This window comes from Sparus aurata, chromosome 6 (genome assembly GCF_900880675.1).
Source record: "Sparus aurata chromosome 6, fSpaAur1.1, whole genome shotgun sequence".
Taxonomy (NCBI): domain Eukaryota; kingdom Metazoa; phylum Chordata; class Actinopteri; order Spariformes; family Sparidae; genus Sparus; species Sparus aurata.
This window is the reverse complement of record NC_044192.1, coordinates 31,750,158-31,768,171: the sequence shown is the minus strand read 5'-3', so window position 1 is coordinate 31,768,171 and position 18,014 is coordinate 31,750,158. Positions and strand designations below refer to the sequence as shown.

Below are 18,014 nucleotides of genomic sequence, written 5' to 3'. Positions count from 1 at the left end.
TCATCCTTTCAACTTCTAATCCCCTTACCTCAAGGGGGAACATTTTCTTATCATCTCCCTCTGCCATAATTGAATTTGCATACCTATTTATGAATCTCGAGCCCCAAAATAATTAAGTAATGAGCTGCCTGGCATTCACCAAGGGCAGCCCTGGCACCAGTTAACGTTCATATAAAATCTTTATTCTGTGAAATAAGAAAAAGTGAGGACTTTTTGTTGAATAGTTGTTCCATTTGATGAAGGGCAAAGTAAAATGTTCAGAGCTCGTCTGGATTAAATAACTTTCAACTCTTTTTGCTTTTTATTGTGCCATTTATCACCCAAGGTCAGCAGTCTGATCAGTGCTATTCACTAGTTAATGGTTGACATTACATCTAATTGCCTTTATTGTCTTTCGGACATGCCAAATTCCTATCTCCATGCATGCAAACAGCAATTACCACTGACATTGAACGGTGCAAAGGCACATAATGAGATATACTTTTCACAGAATCTGTTTCCCCTGTCCAGAGAGATTACCAGCCCCCTGCTCAACAGCTTCTGATGAATTAATTAACATAATTAAAGCAAATCTGCCTCATCACACCCTTCCTGCCAAGGCAGGACGCCTTGCTCTCGCTCGCGAGCTCTCAGGTCGGCCAGGTGGTGGCTGACATAGCACAGAGAATCAGACATGGCAGAGCCGTGTGTAAAAACTGTCAGGCGAAAGGAGAGCAGATGAAAGGAAGGGGGAAGGAGAAAAGAGAGCAGGAGACGCAGTCTCTTTAGCCTGTGGCCGCACAGAAGTGCCATTCGGCTCGGAGCTGCTTTGTCAGGTGCTTTAGAGAGGTGGAGATCCGCTGGCTTTTTTTGCCCGGTTGCCAGCCCAGAGTGGAGCTCTGATCACCAGCTGCCGGGGATGATGAAATCTGCTATGGCAGCAGAGAGTCTTACCTGGCTCGCCCCTTAGGTGTCTCATTTCTAAAGCAACACACTACTTTCAACAGGCTTGACATGCTTCATGACAGGCACTTCAAGAGGTGACTTTCAGAAAGGTGGTTCCCATGTATAGTCAAAATGTGAACAGAATAATACTCTGTGGCTAAAATATGTTTTACCTTGAAATACAGTATGAAGTTTTAAAGAAAAAGTCTGGTGCCATTCTATATATTTCTTAACTATCTTGGGTCTGGGGTGTGTGAATGTGTGAACTGAAATTTAAGCACAATTTTGAATTGATATCCAAAGATCTTGCCACGTGTCTCTCACAATTGTCAGCTTAAGTGTGGTTATTTATTTATTTTCTCTGTGCCCTAAAGCGCTATTTCCACCCAAGAACTTAGAAACAAAAACAAAACATCAGTGATTGGTGTGTCACCTTTTTCGATTCTAAATTATAAGAAAAAAAAAGATCAGAATTTGCTTTCAACTTTGAGCATGAACTCATCCGCAGTATCGCTGTCAGCCTCCCGTTTGCCGCTTTGCACGCAAAAAAAGACTTGAAAAAAGCAGAGCTACAGTACAGTAGCATACCGCTAGCCTACAGCTCTACTTCCACACTTATTCTGTGTGAACGAAGATGATCGACTGACTGGTGCCGGAGGTGAGGTGATGTAGGTTTTATTTTATTTTTCAGGGATCCGTAATTGATTTGTATAAGAAGGAGGTTTCCTCAAGGGGGAAGAGCTCCAATGAAAGCTGACAGAGATCATTTATTGATTTGTTTGGGGAGAGAGTTTCCTCAGGACAGATTTGAGAAAACAAAACTTTGTAACAAACTGAATTTCTGTCTTTTGTTATTTACTGTTGAAGGGGAGAGTTTCAGGACATAAATAAATGATCTGTTGATCCTTACAGATCCAGATGTGTTCAACAATGACTTCAGTGCTTGTTTTTTTAATAAAATTGTGAATTTAATTCTTTTATTGTCCCGCAAACTGGACATTTCTTTGCCATTGCCAGTTACTCTTGCACTGGATAACTTAACTTGTTCACAGCCAGAATAGCACATTTTTGAATTAGCTTATTTTATAAGCAATCTGACAGTAAAATCACAGAAACTGGTAATCTGAAAAATGCTAAATGTCGGCCCTGATAATAACCAGTGCAACAGAAATGTTAGAGAAGATGCAGCGGACAAGGGCATTGTGGGTTTTGTTTTTGTTTTTTTCATGGGATTTGCTGTCAGTAATGAAAAAACTGAAAACACCAGCGTCATTCCTTTAAAGATTTTCCAAAAATACAACTGTCCTCATACAGATGAGAAAGTTGATTCAAAGTTTGTTGATGTTTTGTTGTGCTCCCTCATGGCCACCACATTCATCCTACTTATGTAAAATAATATTTGTTCTTTACACTGGGAGTTATACTCATATCTTGCTTGAGCTTGTGTAATTACAGAATAATTAGGATTGTCTTGCCAATTAACTAGGCGTTGTTTGTTTTGCGTGTCCTGTGTATAGCTGGTAGCTGTTTGTGTCGGGTGGGCGCTGGTTGGGCGGATAGCGCCTGAAGGGCAGCCAATAGCATTATTTGCGCAGAGTACATCTGCCATGTCTGTTGTTGGTGTTTGAAGAGATGCAAAAATCAGTGGCCCGGAGACGATGTGATTGTGCAAAGCATCATAAATGTTTCAAACATCCCAGAGCCAAAAGCTAAGTGATGAAATAGCACTACATATCTTACTTAGCCTTATTTATTTTTTCAACCATCCCTTCCAGACTATATCAGGGGATCTGATGATTCGTAACATCCAGCTGAACCATGGAGGGAAATATGTGTGTGTTATTGATACCGATGTGGAGAGCCTGTCCACATCTGCCATCTTGGTTGTCAAAGGTAAGAGATCCAACTGATTTCAAGAGCTTTCTTTTGAATGCTAGTTTGTGAATACCCTTAGTTTTGTTATTTCATGTGTGTGTGTGTGTGTGTGTGTGTGTGTGTGTACGTGTGTGTATATATATATATATATATATATATTGTAAAATGAAGTGGCATTGAAGCGTCTGTACAAGTACTCAAAGAGACAGAGATGTGAAAAATCCCTGAGGCTTCCTGTAAATAAACAGCGAAGCAAAGCAAGAGTGGATGCTACCTCATTCTTGGCTCTGTCAGCTCCTGTTTACATTATATATGTGTTGCTTAAATTCGCAACAATGGCACACACTCACTCACTCACTCACTCACTCAGACTGGCATGCATGACTTCAGGCTGGGGTTCGTTGATATGAGCTTAGTGTATCTGGTGTACTGTGTGGGCTTTTCTCTTGTGATTTACATTGGTATTCATGCCCTTAACAAACTGTAATAGCTGTCCCAGGTGCTTTGAGAAGGCAATGTTTATCACAGAAAATGACTATAATTGGCTCATTTACACATCGGCAAAATATCATGGAAAGCATTTGAATAATCGAGCAGTAATGCAAACAACAGCAACATGGTAAAGCCGGAGCGTGTAGCAGTCACAAACACTCCCATCTCTCTTTGTATTAACTCTTCTTGTATTCCTCTCACTAGTGTCTGCTCCCATGTAGAACCTCTTTTTCTTTTGCTCATAAAGGATCCCATTCACTGTCTCCCTCCACTGCTGCTTTTCTTATGTTCAGTAATCTCTTCATAGCGCTGCACATCACACATGCCGTGAATGAAAGCCCCTGCATGCACACACCAAGGACGCAGCCTTTAATTAAAGGGAGCGCGATGGCCTTGATTTGTAACAAGGTGCAGAAATCCTTATGAGTTTGATTAGGGGAGGCTTCTTGAAATGGATGAACGCCACAGGTTCACCCTTTTTTTTTGTCTGATTGATTTAGGTCCGCCAGGTCCTCCGGACAAGGTGGCAGTGGAAGAGATCACAGACAGCACGGCCCAGATCTCCTGGACTCCCGGAAGGGACAATGGCAGCCCCATCACCGGCTACATCATCCAGGCAAGGACACCCTTCACAGTGGGCTGGCAGGCTGTTGACACAGGTATGATTAAACACTCCTCCTGTCCCCTTGTAGTATTTATCCGGGTTCTTTTTATTTATTAATGATTCAATTTGAGTCCAGTTGGGAGGCAGCCTCGTTTTCTAAAGAATTCATTTCCACTCTGCAGTGCCGGAGGTAGTCAATGGTAACATGCTGACAGCCGCAGTGGTGGGTCTGAACGCCTGGGTGGAGTACGAGTTCAGGGTGGTGGCCCGCAATGCTGTGGGCCTGGGAGAGCCCAGCCCGGCCTCGGCTAAGACCAGGACAGAGGATGCCAGTATGTGAAACCAAATACTTCACCTTGCACACACATACACATGTAGACAATAGTACTGAAGTATTTCAAGCTTTGATTTTAAAATGATTAGTTACTGGTTATATCAACAATCTTTCAGGAATTACATTTATCCACCATACTAAAGTTAATTCATTGTGATCAAGATGTTTTTCTTAATTTTCTGTTTTTATCTGTTAATCTTTAGTGGATATGTGGTGGTAGAGCAGAAATTCCCTTGACACTACCTTTTGAGGTGGAAAAAGTCACATCGCTGTGTGTTTGATCATCTGATGAAAACAAAAATGTCCCGACAGCACTGATGACGCTCAGGACTCAGGCTGCCTTTTAATTGACATTTCAAGCTGTGAAACTGCGGAGGAGCCGAACAAAGCCAAACCCCACGTACATCAGAGATTTTTGCGATTTTTGAGAAGTCTGTGTGTGTGTGCACCTCCGTCAACAGAGGATTTTTATCATAATCATCTCAGCGAGTTTCATTAGAAGGGAATATTTTATTTCATATTTTATTATCTACTTTAAAAGAAAGTAACAAATTCCTTTAATAACTGTTTATATATAACAGTTTAAAACAGTAGTGCAGCAGCAACTTAAATAAATCTAGGAATAAATAATTCTCCCGAAACGTACTCATGGAACTTGTTTGCTTGCGGAACGGCATTTTGAAGGGCAAGCGATGCAGCCATACTGCGTCCATCCAGTGTGCCGACTCAGCAGAGACTTTGGGCACACGTCGGAGGTCCAAATGTCAGTTGTAAAGCTGATTGCCGGCACATCTTTCAGCCTCCAGTTGTTCCCTCACTGTCTCATAAAGTTTGGGGAGAGCAGGTTCAAAATTGGCATCACTTGTGCCACCTCTCCAAATTGCAGCCTTGCATACTGAACACGTCCCCGTTTCACTGGTGGGGTTAAAATACCGCCAGATAGCTGAAATTTTGCTAGCTCTTTCCGAGTCACATGAAATCAACTTCTTCTTCGCTGCTCTGAAAACAGTAGTTGCCAGGAGCTTCCTGTGTTGGCTTTTACAGCAGCGTAGAAGAGCTGATTTCCGGCGTGGGACGTTAAGCAGAGCTAACGGAGCTACCTGGGGAGTAGCAAGGTCCCGATGCTAAATTACGTGGCATCACATCGGTGCATAGACTCTTGTATTTGCACAATACAAATACCTGCATTTTGATCAGTATCAGCGTCATTTCCTATACTGGTATTGGAACTGGAACATCCCTAGCATAATGCAAACATGTGACATGGTTACATAGTGTGATGTCATAAAGTCACGGAATTCAATTCAGGACTTACGGACGAGGCGTTTCAGGAGTAGTGCTTTCTGAGGGAGAGAGGAGCTCTTGGTGCACGGTTTGTTCTTTTTAACTTTCAAGATCTTTTACATGCACCAGAAAATGTATCGGATACTGAAAGAGGGGGAAATTAATGCTGCTGGATGGTGGATGTGTTTGGACTCAAGTCTGATTACCCACCGCCATCCAATGGATGATTATTTCGTTCTTGAGTGCCTGGTCTCAGTGCCTCTCTCCATAGATTAGATGTCTGTTAACATAAACAATCTGCTACAGCGCAACACAGAAGTTCCACAGCGCCCCTCCAGAAGTTAAACTACCGCTCTAATGGCATTTTGCAATGTCTAGAATATAGCTACAACAACAACTTCAGGTTTAGTAGGGCGTCTCTGTTTCGGTTCATTGTCGTCAATGAATAAACCCACGGCCACATACACGCCAGCAGTCCCAGGGATTGTTGGGATCTCACTCTCCAACGTTCAGCGCTAATAGACAACCATGCACACATAAATGCTGCAAAAACCGTTTGCTGACTCATAAAATGCGACGCTCCACTTACCAAAGGATACTATAAGGACGTGCACGAGTGCTCCTCCACCTCCACTATCCACTATCAGCTTTGCCATCACACTGCAGTGCACAAACAGCTGAGTGGGAACAGGAATGGAGTGGGTTGAGTTGAATGTCGTTGGCAAAATACTACAGATCCCGGCTTGGCGTTGATGCACAGTGACATGTGGGCAGTTTCGGCAATTCATTAGTTTGTGCAATGTTTGCGCATAGTGAGGGGATTGTGGGGTGTAACATAGAGGGTAGTATCTGCAGCAGGCGCCCTTGTTGTCATAAGGCTAGTAGTATGGTTGAGGCTTGTCATTGAGCTTTGTAAACTGTGTTCTAATTGCTTCCCTCTGGGCTTTACCTCTCAGTTCCTGATACAGCTCCCACTGATGTCGGGGGTGGAGGCGGCACAAAGTCTGAATTAGTGATAACATGGGAGGTAAGTCATCTGTCACATTTTACTGTTCTCTCCATAGCCGAGTAATGGTTTTGCTTAATTGTGCAGAATTGAACGGAGCAATTTTATGACCCACATTAGAGCGAGACACCTCTCCTCCGGCTCTGCCTCGGAGTGCCATTTCTTCCTCCAAAAGCAGGGACAAAGAGCACTTCCTCTGAAGAGTTTTGCACTTTAGCCACAATTACATAGCCATGCAGCAGGGAAAGATAAGGCGGAAGGTGATTTTGGAGTGTTCCGGGCGGTAACGGCAAAGAAAAGGGGCTGTGTCTAATCACAGAAGCCCTTGTGGAGGTACAGCGCAGAGACGGGCCTGTCTGTTTCTTTGTCTGTATGCGTTTTAATATCACTATAGTTTTGTGTTTTGCTCCCAGCCTGTTCCCGAGGAACTGCAGAATGGAGAGGGCTTCGGATACATCATCGCCTTCAGGCCCGTGGGCACGGTCACGTGGACGAGAGCGGTCATCTCCACACCTGGCGTGGCTCGTTACGTCTTCCGCAACGACACCATCCCACCCTTCTCGCCATTTGATGTGAAAGTGGGGGCGTACAACAACCGGGGCGAGGGGCCCTTCAGCTCCATTGGCACCGTGTTCTCAGCAGAGGAAGGTACGGCACCGAGTGACGCTTAAATAAGCTTTAATCTCTCTCCTTACAACTATGACCTTGGAATAGTAATGATGAAATGACTTGTGCTGTTATTTCCCTCCCCTCTCAAGCTGGGAATGTCAACTTGATATTAGTTATCATGCTGGTAGATTACAGGAAATCCTAGCAGACACTCACCACACCGCGCTGTCAGGGAGGTATCCTGTTAATTGAATTTGCTGGGCAGATAGTCTTCCCTTATGTCAGTCACAGATTCCATTAAAAGGGAGAAGGGGAAATAGCTTTTCAGTGAAACTACAGGTCTGTGCCTTGCCTCTTATTGCTATTAGTGTGTGTGATGTGTCGGAGGAGTCTCTGGGATTCTCACCAGCGCTCTATTTCTGCAGTCCCCAGCGTGGCTCCTAAGAGGGTTAGGACTAGAAGTGTGTCTGCAGTGCAAATTGAAGTGATCTGGGAAGCTCTCCCTGCCATCCCTGAAAGAGTGCTTGGATATGAGGTACGTTGTGGCTCTCTGCAAAAATCCTTATTTTCTTTTTTTCTCAAATAACGTGATAATTGGGCTTTTTTTTTTCTGTGCCTCGTTTATCAGCTCACAACTGTTCCCTTCATTGTCCTTAAAATGTGTTTTCTCTCTCTTTTTTAAAATCATTATATTCTACTATATCTCCTCATGTATCTCTGCAAAGAGCTTGTTTTAGGCTTAATAATATCATGAAATGACCTCAACGCTGTGGTGTGCCAACAGCAAACCCACTAGAGGAAAATAAAATCCCTCATCCTTTCAAGAATGCAAAGAGGGCTTTGCTGGTTTTTTTTTTCTTCTCTCCCCCGGTGCTCTTTCAATATCTGTCACCTCTGGCCCTCAAGCACAAAGCTCTCCAGTTGCCATAGCAGTGGCCACATTGTCCTTTCAGAAACACAGCTTATTCCTCCAAGCGCGGTCTTGAAGTGGATTTAAGCCGCTGAATCTCAGTAGGCCACCAACAGTATAGATCCGGAGCTGAGGACGCCACATGCATGGCGCTCAGCCTCTAATTAGACGCCGACTGCAACTGCAATCTAGTTTGGGTTTAATGTAATCATTATTACTGCTCAAAAGATTACATTACCGCAGACTGAACTCTGGTGCTTATCATACACAGCCGTAATTGATAACAAATTTGAAATGAAATAATTTATAGGAGGAGTTTCCCCCCGAGGGCCGACTTCACATTTCAGTTTAATTATTTATTGACTTAACTTTTATGTCACTTAATACCAGACACATGAATATTGAAGACGACCCAAAGCGAGGCGGCAAATTAGTCCATTTGCTTTATCAAATATCTCTTCACCTGCGCCCTTAATTGGAGTCGGATAGCCTGAAGGGAAGCAAACTCTGCATCTTGTCAAACAGAATCCTGCTTTGCTTTAGAAAGTGCTAATTTGTTGGAACGCATAAAGCCTTTTGAAATATTTGTAAGATGTAATCAGGAGCTCTGCGCTTGAAGTATCTTGTGTCCTCTGATAAAACTAAGAGGTGTGATTGTTTTCGTGAGCGAAGCTGGCGGTAATCTCGAATCCCTCCGCCTAGGTCAGTTATCGTATGACCCTCTAATGCCCTGCCTCTCGGGTTGAGAGGATGTGCATCAGTAATTGAGACTCCACTAGTGAAAAATTTATTATTCATCATCGCTCTCTCCCTCCCTCCCTCTCTCCCTCCCTCCCTCCCTCCTCCTTTGTAATACAAACGGCATTTCAGATATCATGATGGAATATGAATTTCAATAATGCAGTGAAATGCACCACCAGAATCCGGCTTGTTTGTGCCCACGATTGTGATTTTTTCCCCCTTTTTTTTCTGCCCAATAGATCGTGTACTGGGAAGATGACACCAAGCCTGACACTGTTGGCAAAGTGCGCATATCTGGAAACTACACGCTGGTGAACATCACGGGGCTGAAAGCGAACACAGTGTACTACCTCTCTGTGGCTGCTTTCAACACGGCTGGCCCCGGGCCACAGTCGGCGCCCATCAACTCCACCACAAAGAAACCACGTGAGTCCGTCCCACAGGGGCATTCAAATCAGTCCTAAAGGGGTCCTCGTTCATGAGCCATGTCTCCCTCAGATGACGTCGTACTGTCCTCAGCGTGATAGGCGTAGCATTTCTTCAGCTTTGCTGCTTGTGCTCACAAAATCCAATCTGACAAGCCAGCTTTCCATTTACCTTGGGGAAAAAAGAGGAGAAGATAAATCAGTGGGTTGAGTGGAATGGAGCTGCAGTGACAATTTAAGATGGACAAGTGATGTTAAAGCAAAACTAGACAAGTGCTGTGCCAGCTAGTTTCTTCAAATTTAGGGATTCCAGCTCGTGGAGGTTACGCAATATGATTGAAAGAGTAACCACAGTATGCTCGTGTTTCACGACAGCAGGAGTCCAGCTTCCCTCGGCCACATCTCTTTTTCACTTCCTGTGGCCAGAGATTTGCTGCCAGTGACCACACAGTACTTGACACTACCGTTTGATTTTTCTAAAATAGTGAGAATTCTATGGTGGGCAAGTGTATCAATGTTTCTGCATCAGTACCGCGATAAGAGCTTATATAATGTCTTAGGTTTTGGGATATTGTTATATTGTGATATGATCGTGAGTGTTGTCTTTTCCTGGTTTCAAAGGCTGCGTTACAGTAAGTTGATGTAATTTCAACTCAACTTACCAGACTGTTCTACTTGTTCTAATACTTCTCAAATCTCAGTGTTTTAAAGTTTTTATAAAAGTGCTGATAATTATTCATGCAGTATTGTTGCGATATTGAGGTATCGGTTGAGGTCAATCATGTGGTCATGCAGGTAGTTAAAACCAGAAGTGGACTCGGGATCTTTGAGGGGCATGGGGTGAAAAAGTTTGAAGGGTACCAGCTGTATGCGGTGGGGCAGCAGCGGCCAGAAAGTCAGGATATATTTATCCCTCAGTGGGCATTTTTTTGTCACATTTGTGTCACTAGAAGGGCAGCCTAGAGGGCACTGTATTATCTTTTTTTTAATCTACCATAGGGGCATCCATGAGGGCACATCTGTGGGGGGGGGGGGGGGGGGAATCTCTAAGTCTACATATATCCCTATCCAAGAACACCTCTAACAAGCATAATTTGAGTCCAGGTGGAACTCTTCCCCTCACATTTTTTGAAACATTTCCTGATATTTGATTATATTGCCCGGTCCTAGCATATATGAATTTGAGGAGATATCAAAAGACTGAGACATATATCGCTATAGCCTGAAAATATTGTGATATGACTGAAGGCCTTACCGCCCAGCCCTAGGTGGCCCTGAACACACAGCAACGCTAAAAGAAGAAAAACCCAATATGCAAATAGACTAAATGGATTCAAATGAAGAAAATGAGAATGCTGCACACATGTTCTCTTAATTTCGTCCATTTGCGTGTTTTTTTTTTCTGAGTTGCAATGTGTGGAGCTCTCAGGGCCACCTCAGAATTCATTCTGTCTTCATTAGCGAGGGGTGCTCCGCTGCAGCCTCCATCTATTATTCAGACTGACAAGATGAGAGTTGGTCCGAGTGGAGCTTCTGTACGAAGCAGTTGCATACCCTTCTACACTCTTATACTACACTCTTCTATGTACATGCATCACCTCATGTGCAACGTCTTTACCTGTGGTTCTTTATCTAGCTCCAGATCGGGCTCCACTCAACATCCAGTGGACCATGATAGGCTCCACCCTCACGCTGCACTGGGATCCTGTCGTTGCTGTGGAGACGGAGTCAAAGGTCACTGGATATTTGGTAGGTCCCGATTCCCTGCAAAGCCCTGATTTATCTCCACAATCAAGGATGACAGTTTTTGCATTGGCTCATTTCTCTGGGTCGCCCTCTCCCGCCTCAGGTGCTGCTTAAGAGACACCGCAACAACGACATCAGCACTATCTTGACCAACAAAACCACTGCGGAGCTCAGCCTCTCCGCCAACGACAACTATCTCATTCAGATCAAGGCCATGAGTGAGGGCGGCGAAGGTGTGGGCAGTGAACCCATCCACATCCATAAATTAAGTGAGTGCACTGTTGCCTTTGCCTCTTTCTACCGTTTTCTTTTTTTTTTTTTTTTGACCATGGATAAAGCTTGAGCGAGGATTCAATAATTCAGAGACAACATTTAATCTGGCTTCATTGCATCCCTTTCCAACCATGTGTAATAGACTTATTTTCGAGTGCGAGAAAAGCGACCTTTTTAGAAATGCGTGCGCGGTGTCATCCATCTCTGCCATTGGGTTATTATTCCTTGTTGACTGGCTGCACAGCGCCGCAGCATATAAAGCAGTCCCGTGCTCCCCATCCCGCTGCGGTGCAAAATTGTGAGGCGTCTCAGTTTGCCGCTCTCTTTCTTTGATGTGATACGAACTTTATCTTCTCGGGATACTTAAATAGCCTCTCCTGTTGAAAGCCAGTAATAATGTAGATACGGAAGGGAAAAAAATAAAATAAAATCACAGCTGGCTTTTGATTTATGATTACGTGTCAGCAATTTAGAGGAGACAGCGCAGCCGGTTGCTCGCTTTTTCTCCTTTTGATTGGAGGGGTATTTCTGGTCCCTCACGAGCTGCTCTGCTGGTTTCTGTTGCAGGCATGGGAGCGCGGGGTTCAGGAGCCGTCCGCCTCAGCCCATTGTACCTCTCCGCAGTCCTCATCAGCGCGCTGCTCTGCGCCGCCTGGTGATGTCTAATCAGAGCCCACGGAGCGCCCTCCCTCCCCCTCCATCCCTTCAGTCGGCCCGTCCTGTGTAAACCCTCCACTGGACTGGCACATGGCCGGGGCTTCTGTGGCAGGACTGGGGAAGACTGGAAAGGACCGGACTCCGCCAAAACTCTTAAAGGGACCACGCCACTTTCTTTTAAAGGACCACCCGATAGAGACGTGATGATTTGCGTGCATGATATCTTTCGGTATTTCTTCCAGCGTCATAAGTGCCACCGTGCTCTAGGTTTCATTTTTTTTTAGAAGTTACGATGTCTACATGACTTATCTAACGAGTATCTTTGGAGATACTACTGCCTTAAAACCCATTTTACACATACAGTCCATACCAAAGTAGGTGATAGAGGCTGCTTGCTTTATGGTTTCGTTAATCCTATATAAAAATCTGCTTTCCAAAAAAGTGTATTCACAAGAATTTATCTCCCCGAGGCCAACTTCTCAGCAGGTGATTATCCTGTATTCAGTGGTTTTTATCGTCTCTAGAAATAAATCTTAATCCATTCCGTCGAAAGAACATCAACTACGGCCCACAATTATCACATTCTTCGCAGCTTTTGCCAAATTAAACATCCATTGCAGGCTTAAAAGTTTTTACAAGGCTTAGTCGGACGTGTAAAAGATGCACAGCAAATTGATCAACTGTGCCTCAATCCCACTTATCTCTGTGTAATATTAGGTCTCTCCGAGAGTTGCTGGCTCCTGAGCTTAAGGCCCTCTCTACATTACTCTGATAGATCCTGGCATTTGCTCTCTATCTCATGCTCCCTCTAAATAATAAATGCCTATCACGCTCTGCATTCTCAGTCTAGCGAAAAAGTCGGGATTGCAGAGAATAGAGACGCGTGTTGTTACTAAGTCAAGCAGATCCCATGTGTGCTGTTCCTCCTCTACATTTAGACGACCTGTGTTCTAGATACGTATATCATATCACGGAACATGCACCGTTCTGCACCCCAGATGACCAGCTGGCCCGGCGCATAATGGACTACAGGATAACAGTGCCTTCACTAGAGCTCACTCTTTTTCTCTTTCCTTTTTTTCCTTTTTCAAATCGCTTAGGAGAAAGATTCATGCTGCAGAGGAGGCGTCGTTTGCTTTCCTCTCCGCAGAAATTAGCGAGGAAGGACAGGAAGCTCAGAATGTAGAGGGAGCCCATTATTGGAAAGGGTATGTTGATTAAATTTTCATTGAGAAGTACACCGGGGGCACCCAAGACAAAAAGGGTAGGAAGCTTTCCGAAAAGCTGCAATGGATTGAGATATATGGCGGAAATTTGGGTTTTAGTATTTATGGTCTGTGGTATAATAAATGTATGACTCCATCCGTGGCATAATTTATGGGCTATTAAGGCATCAGAATAATTGATGCCAATACCACGGTGAAAGAGCCCTGACTGGAAATGGAGCGAAAAGGCACGGCTGTCATTTTATCCCCTACCCCATCACCCTCTATTGGACACATACCAGACTGAACGGTAACAAAGGAACATTGCTACTCTGCTGAGAGAGCTACTTTTCACGCCCTTTTATCAGGAGGATGAGTCTGTCAAAAGCCACCCAAGTAAGAGCCGAGGTGTGATTACTGGGGTCCTGACAATGTTCGCGTGGATGTGGAAGGATACAGTCAACTGAACTGCTACACATTACTGTGCCTTTGCCGAACATGGGGCTGTGTAGGTCATTAGCTCGGAGGCTGTTGTCGTCTGTATTTTGCACTCTCTACCCCCACCACCACCACCACCACAACCACACCCCAACCCACCCTCCCCAAAGTCGAATGAAAGCACAAGGAATTGATGCAAGGTGACTGGATGTCCTCACTTAGCCGCCTGAACAGGTGTGCAGACCCCAGAGGCCTCGTAAAAAAAAGTCCAAACAGCCGACATAATCAGGCTGTCCTATCTGCTCCTTGACTGGTTTCATAAAGCTCTGTGCCCGTTGATTAGACTGCTGCAGACCAGTCAATGGGATATTGATTTTCCTGCCCCATTATTACGGCTGTCACAATTCAGCTGCTTGATTGACTGATGGTTGCTTTCTTATTGCACTCTGTTCTGTTGTGCTACAGTCAATGATGTTTCAGATGTCCTCCACCGCTTCGCTCCCGATCGGACGACAGCAAAGGCATTCTTTCTCTGTTGTCGTCCCGTTTGCTTTTACTAGAATTCTCACTGTATTTGCTCAAATTCTTTTCCACATTTTTTACAAGTATTTTGTAGTGTAGTGGTAGATTGTGACTTTGAATTGGGGCAGTGACCTGAAATTGATTGGCTGGCTGATTCTATTGAGTTAAATGTCAAACAAGACCACCGTTTGGGCTGTTGTGCTCCAGCGGTACTGTAACTTTCTTTCCAATAGCATAAAAAGCCCAGTCACACCAGCATTCACAACAGTAACATCTGAAGGCAAAATTTCAGTTCATTTTATTTGCAAAGACTCACTTGTGGGGCTGATGAAATCTGTTTAAATATTTTTGCGTGGAGTTCAACTTACCCTTGAGGGAACTGAGGATTTCAACATGGAGGAAGCTAACGCAGAGCCGTGTTGCACTCCACTTTACGTAACCCTCCTCAGATGGAGTACAACATGCTCCACAAAAGAAGTATTGCTTTGAGTCTGGTTTTGATGGTACAAATACATTGTGTGAACTTAATATCCTGTCATTTACTAAGCTGGTTAGCTCGCTAACTGTCGGTGAGCTAGTTTACTAGCTAGCTTGTAGAGGTTTTTATTTAGTAAATATGTAAAAAAGAAAAACTTGATGTTGGACAATCTTGAGAACAAATACTCTCTAGAACTAGCATCTGCGTGTTTAGCCATTAGCTTGACAGCTTCATTAGCCCTTAAACTAGCCCTGCAAGTATTCACTATGTCAACGAGCCTCTAGCAACGCCTGTTTCATAAAGACGTACTGATGAATAGCTTAACTCTGTGCCACTTTCTGGTGTGACCGGGCCTCAAAGCAGCTTGTGTGTGCAAATACGTGATCCAAGTGGTGTTAATTATTATTTTTGGTTAATATTCAACTAAGGTAACCTCATCGCCAGATGTTAAACTACTAGGTTATTACTTTACGTGTGACAGTTTCTTAGAATTTTTGTATTTTTTTTTTTTTTTCAGTTAGTTGTAATTCAGCCTAATGTTTCTTACCTCTGCTCATGCTCACATTAGAAAACAAACTATCGTTTCTGGCCTTGTGCTTTAATAAATACTATGAAGAACAATCTAAAGGAAATGAAAGAAGTGATGGGAGCCACCAGCTGGAATGATCGAAATGTATTGATCTCAGAACAATGTGTCTGTTTATATCCACAAGGTCGGTTTGTTTAGATTGGTTTCTGTGGTTGTTGTTGCTAGAATGGAGTGTACCTGGTGCAGTGTAAATAGCTTCCATATATTTTTTAAACATGGCCATCAAAGACAACCTTATTGCTTTTTATATAGTGTTTTCTCCGACCTTAATACTGGTGTATTAATCAATGATCTCTGTGAGATACTGACATGTAGAATGGCATTTTCATATTGAAAAGTAACTGTTTTGTCTTGTATACTAAAATTGTGCATGTTAATCATTGTTTGTGAATATGTGTTGGATTTTTTTCTAAAACTATAACTTAATAAAAATGTTTATTCCAGCCAGTGGGCTGCTCGAATGCTTCTGCCTGACCCATAAACACACCAAGAGTGTTCTCTTTCATTAGGAAATACAGGTCCAAATCCCCCGGGATCTCCAGTGACCCAAGGTCAGTTGGGTGTCAATTAATTTGTGGTTATTTGAGTAATTGTGGCATTAAAAGTACGGAATCAACTATAGCAGTTGTTAAGTCCTCAAGTTCTTGAGTTTTATTGTTTTTGTTGATATTATTCTCACACCATGTATATCACTTAACCAAGTTGTGTTATCAAATTACCACAAACTGACGCATGAGACACATTTGCCCTTGAAGTATTATTACTCCAGCCAGGACGGCTAATTCTAGCCAGTTCTTGCACTGTGCACTTTACTAAATGGGAATTAGAAGACAAGGTACGTAGTCTACACAGTACCAAGAAGTACAAGGGGGGTTAACTAGTCATCATGGGCCCAGCAGCAATTTTTGTTCTCCCTGAGGCCTCCTAATGTTTCCTAATGCAGCAATGTCTGATTTTTTTTCCAGTATTAATGAGGACATTGTCCAATACCAATACATTTTTCAAGATGGTGATCATTAGCCTAATCACAAAGATAACTAAGGGGTCGCTCCAAGAGCGCAGATGTCCACTGTGGACACCCAATCTGCACGCACAGACTCCTGGACAACAGCTCTTCCATGAAGTGTAAAGTTCTCAAGTGGAGTTTATCGTAGAAAATTCATGTTTTGAAGTGTATGATCAGTCACAGCTTGGTTCGAGGAAACAAGCTTTTTTACAACTGTGGCGATGTGACAATTGCACAAGTTCTCCCATGAAACCACTGTCCCTGAGTGCTCCATAACAACAGATGTGCGTTTAAAGTTTTTAGAAACCATGTGTATGCTATGAGATTACTGGTACCCACGAATGTGGATAATGATATAAGTCATTGTAAAATGCATTAAGCTCTTCCTTGGCCCATCCTACACCATTCCACCAAATTTCATGTAAATCAGGCCAGGGTTTTTTTTCTGTAATCAGACAAACAAACCAACAAAAAAACTTAATCTCCTTGTTGGATGTAATAATTAAACTTATTTAAAAAAGCACTGAGCTGTTATGCATTACATGAGACAAAACTCTTGACAGACTTGAAAAGACAGCTTGTTTGCACAACATATTCAGTAATCAGAAATGTATGAAACTATCAAATTGTATGATCACCGTATCAAAATGTGTGAAGTTTATTTACGGCTGTAATGAAGCCAAGTAGATTCCAAGTCAAGCTGTCTCAATTGAAGCTTGACATTCGACAAGTGAAGGACATCAAAGCTGAGACCAACCCCAGACTAAATTGGCTCTAACATTGTCACTATCTCATCAAATGTAATGATGATGGATGAATGGTGATACAGATCTATTTTCAGGAACTCCATGCTCTGAAGTTCCTATTATGCAGAGTGATTGACTGTAACAAGCTTGAGCATGAAAACATACATGATTCTACAGATGAAACCTTCACGGTGATTGTGGTTCTGGGTAGAAAATTGCAGCCGACGTCAATAAAGTGACTTCTGTTAAGCACTACATATGACATTTTAAAGCAGGCCCATAGATCTATAGGCCCTGCTGTTGAATTATTCAGAGCACTTAATTGCCAGAGCTTTGCGGATATCAATTGCAATCCAATATGTAAACGAGTTGCATTAACTTTAGCATAAACGGTGACATCACATCACAGCAAAGCGAAGCTTGATTGAACTAAAAGGTGCCTCCTTCCTTAATCTCAGGCATGAATGGCAGAAATCCTCTGCTTGTGGGATTCGCACATCAGTAGCAGGCGGCCCCTTTTTAGTCAGCGAGATCTAAACAGGATTATTTTATGCCACAGCAGTTTGTAGAGCAAAGGAGTGTTTCAGAACATAATCACCCGATTCATCAAAGCGCAGCTTTGCGCTGCCTTCTCCACTGTGCATTTTACCCATCATTAGCCCCTCACAGGCACAGCGTAGAGGAAGAAAAGATGTTTCTTTATATCTGACCAGAAGTCCTCTCTAAGTAATACACAATCCTGCGAGATCTGAACCTGTGCTTACGTGTCAGAAAAAGGGGCTGCTTATTTTCTCTCACCTCTTGTTGACCTCCTTGTTCGTTTTCACAGGATCTGTGATGAGATGCAATCTATTATGCATGCAAATGATCACTGAATGTCCTGTTGTAATGAGAAATACATGAAAGCTTTCATATAGCAGACCGTTGCTCACACTCTCGTGGCCTATTCCGGTTTTGAAAAGGGATAGTTACTTCAGCGCGGGGAAAAACATTTTTAAAATTATAGTGACAAGCACAACAGGAGGGCTGTTTCACAAAAGTTTGAACAGAATACGCACATAAACTGATTTCAGAATGACAGTGAACACTCGTGGGGCTGTGTTTTCTGTCAGCCGAACTGTAGCAGTGGTGTTTGCTCCGCGGTAGCATT

General features: G+C 43.3%; 1 protein-coding gene across 4 annotated transcripts in view; it reads left to right on the top strand.

The window, feature by feature from the left end:
* The window catches only part of cntn3b (contactin 3b), a 63,430-nt gene extending 47,871 nt beyond the window's left edge, over positions 1-15,559 (top strand). For all 4 annotated transcript variants that reach the window (XM_030420324.1, XM_030420323.1, XM_030420322.1 and 1 more), the window contains exons 14-23: positions 2,700-2,817; positions 3,792-3,950; positions 4,078-4,227; positions 6,470-6,540; positions 6,933-7,167; positions 7,554-7,663; positions 9,019-9,205; positions 10,841-10,953; positions 11,054-11,219; positions 11,791-15,559. In XM_030420324.1, coding sequence (XP_030276184.1) covers positions 2,700-2,817; positions 3,792-3,950; positions 4,078-4,227; positions 6,470-6,540; positions 6,933-7,167; positions 7,554-7,663; positions 9,019-9,205; positions 10,841-10,953; positions 11,054-11,219; positions 11,791-11,882 — 1,401 coding nt within the window. In that variant the 3' untranslated portion in view covers positions 11,883-15,559. The remainder of the gene's footprint in view (positions 1-2,699; positions 2,818-3,791; positions 3,951-4,077; positions 4,228-6,469; positions 6,541-6,932; positions 7,168-7,553; positions 7,664-9,018; positions 9,206-10,840; positions 10,954-11,053; positions 11,220-11,790) is intronic.
* The last annotated feature ends 2,455 nt before the right edge of the window (positions 15,560-18,014 follow it).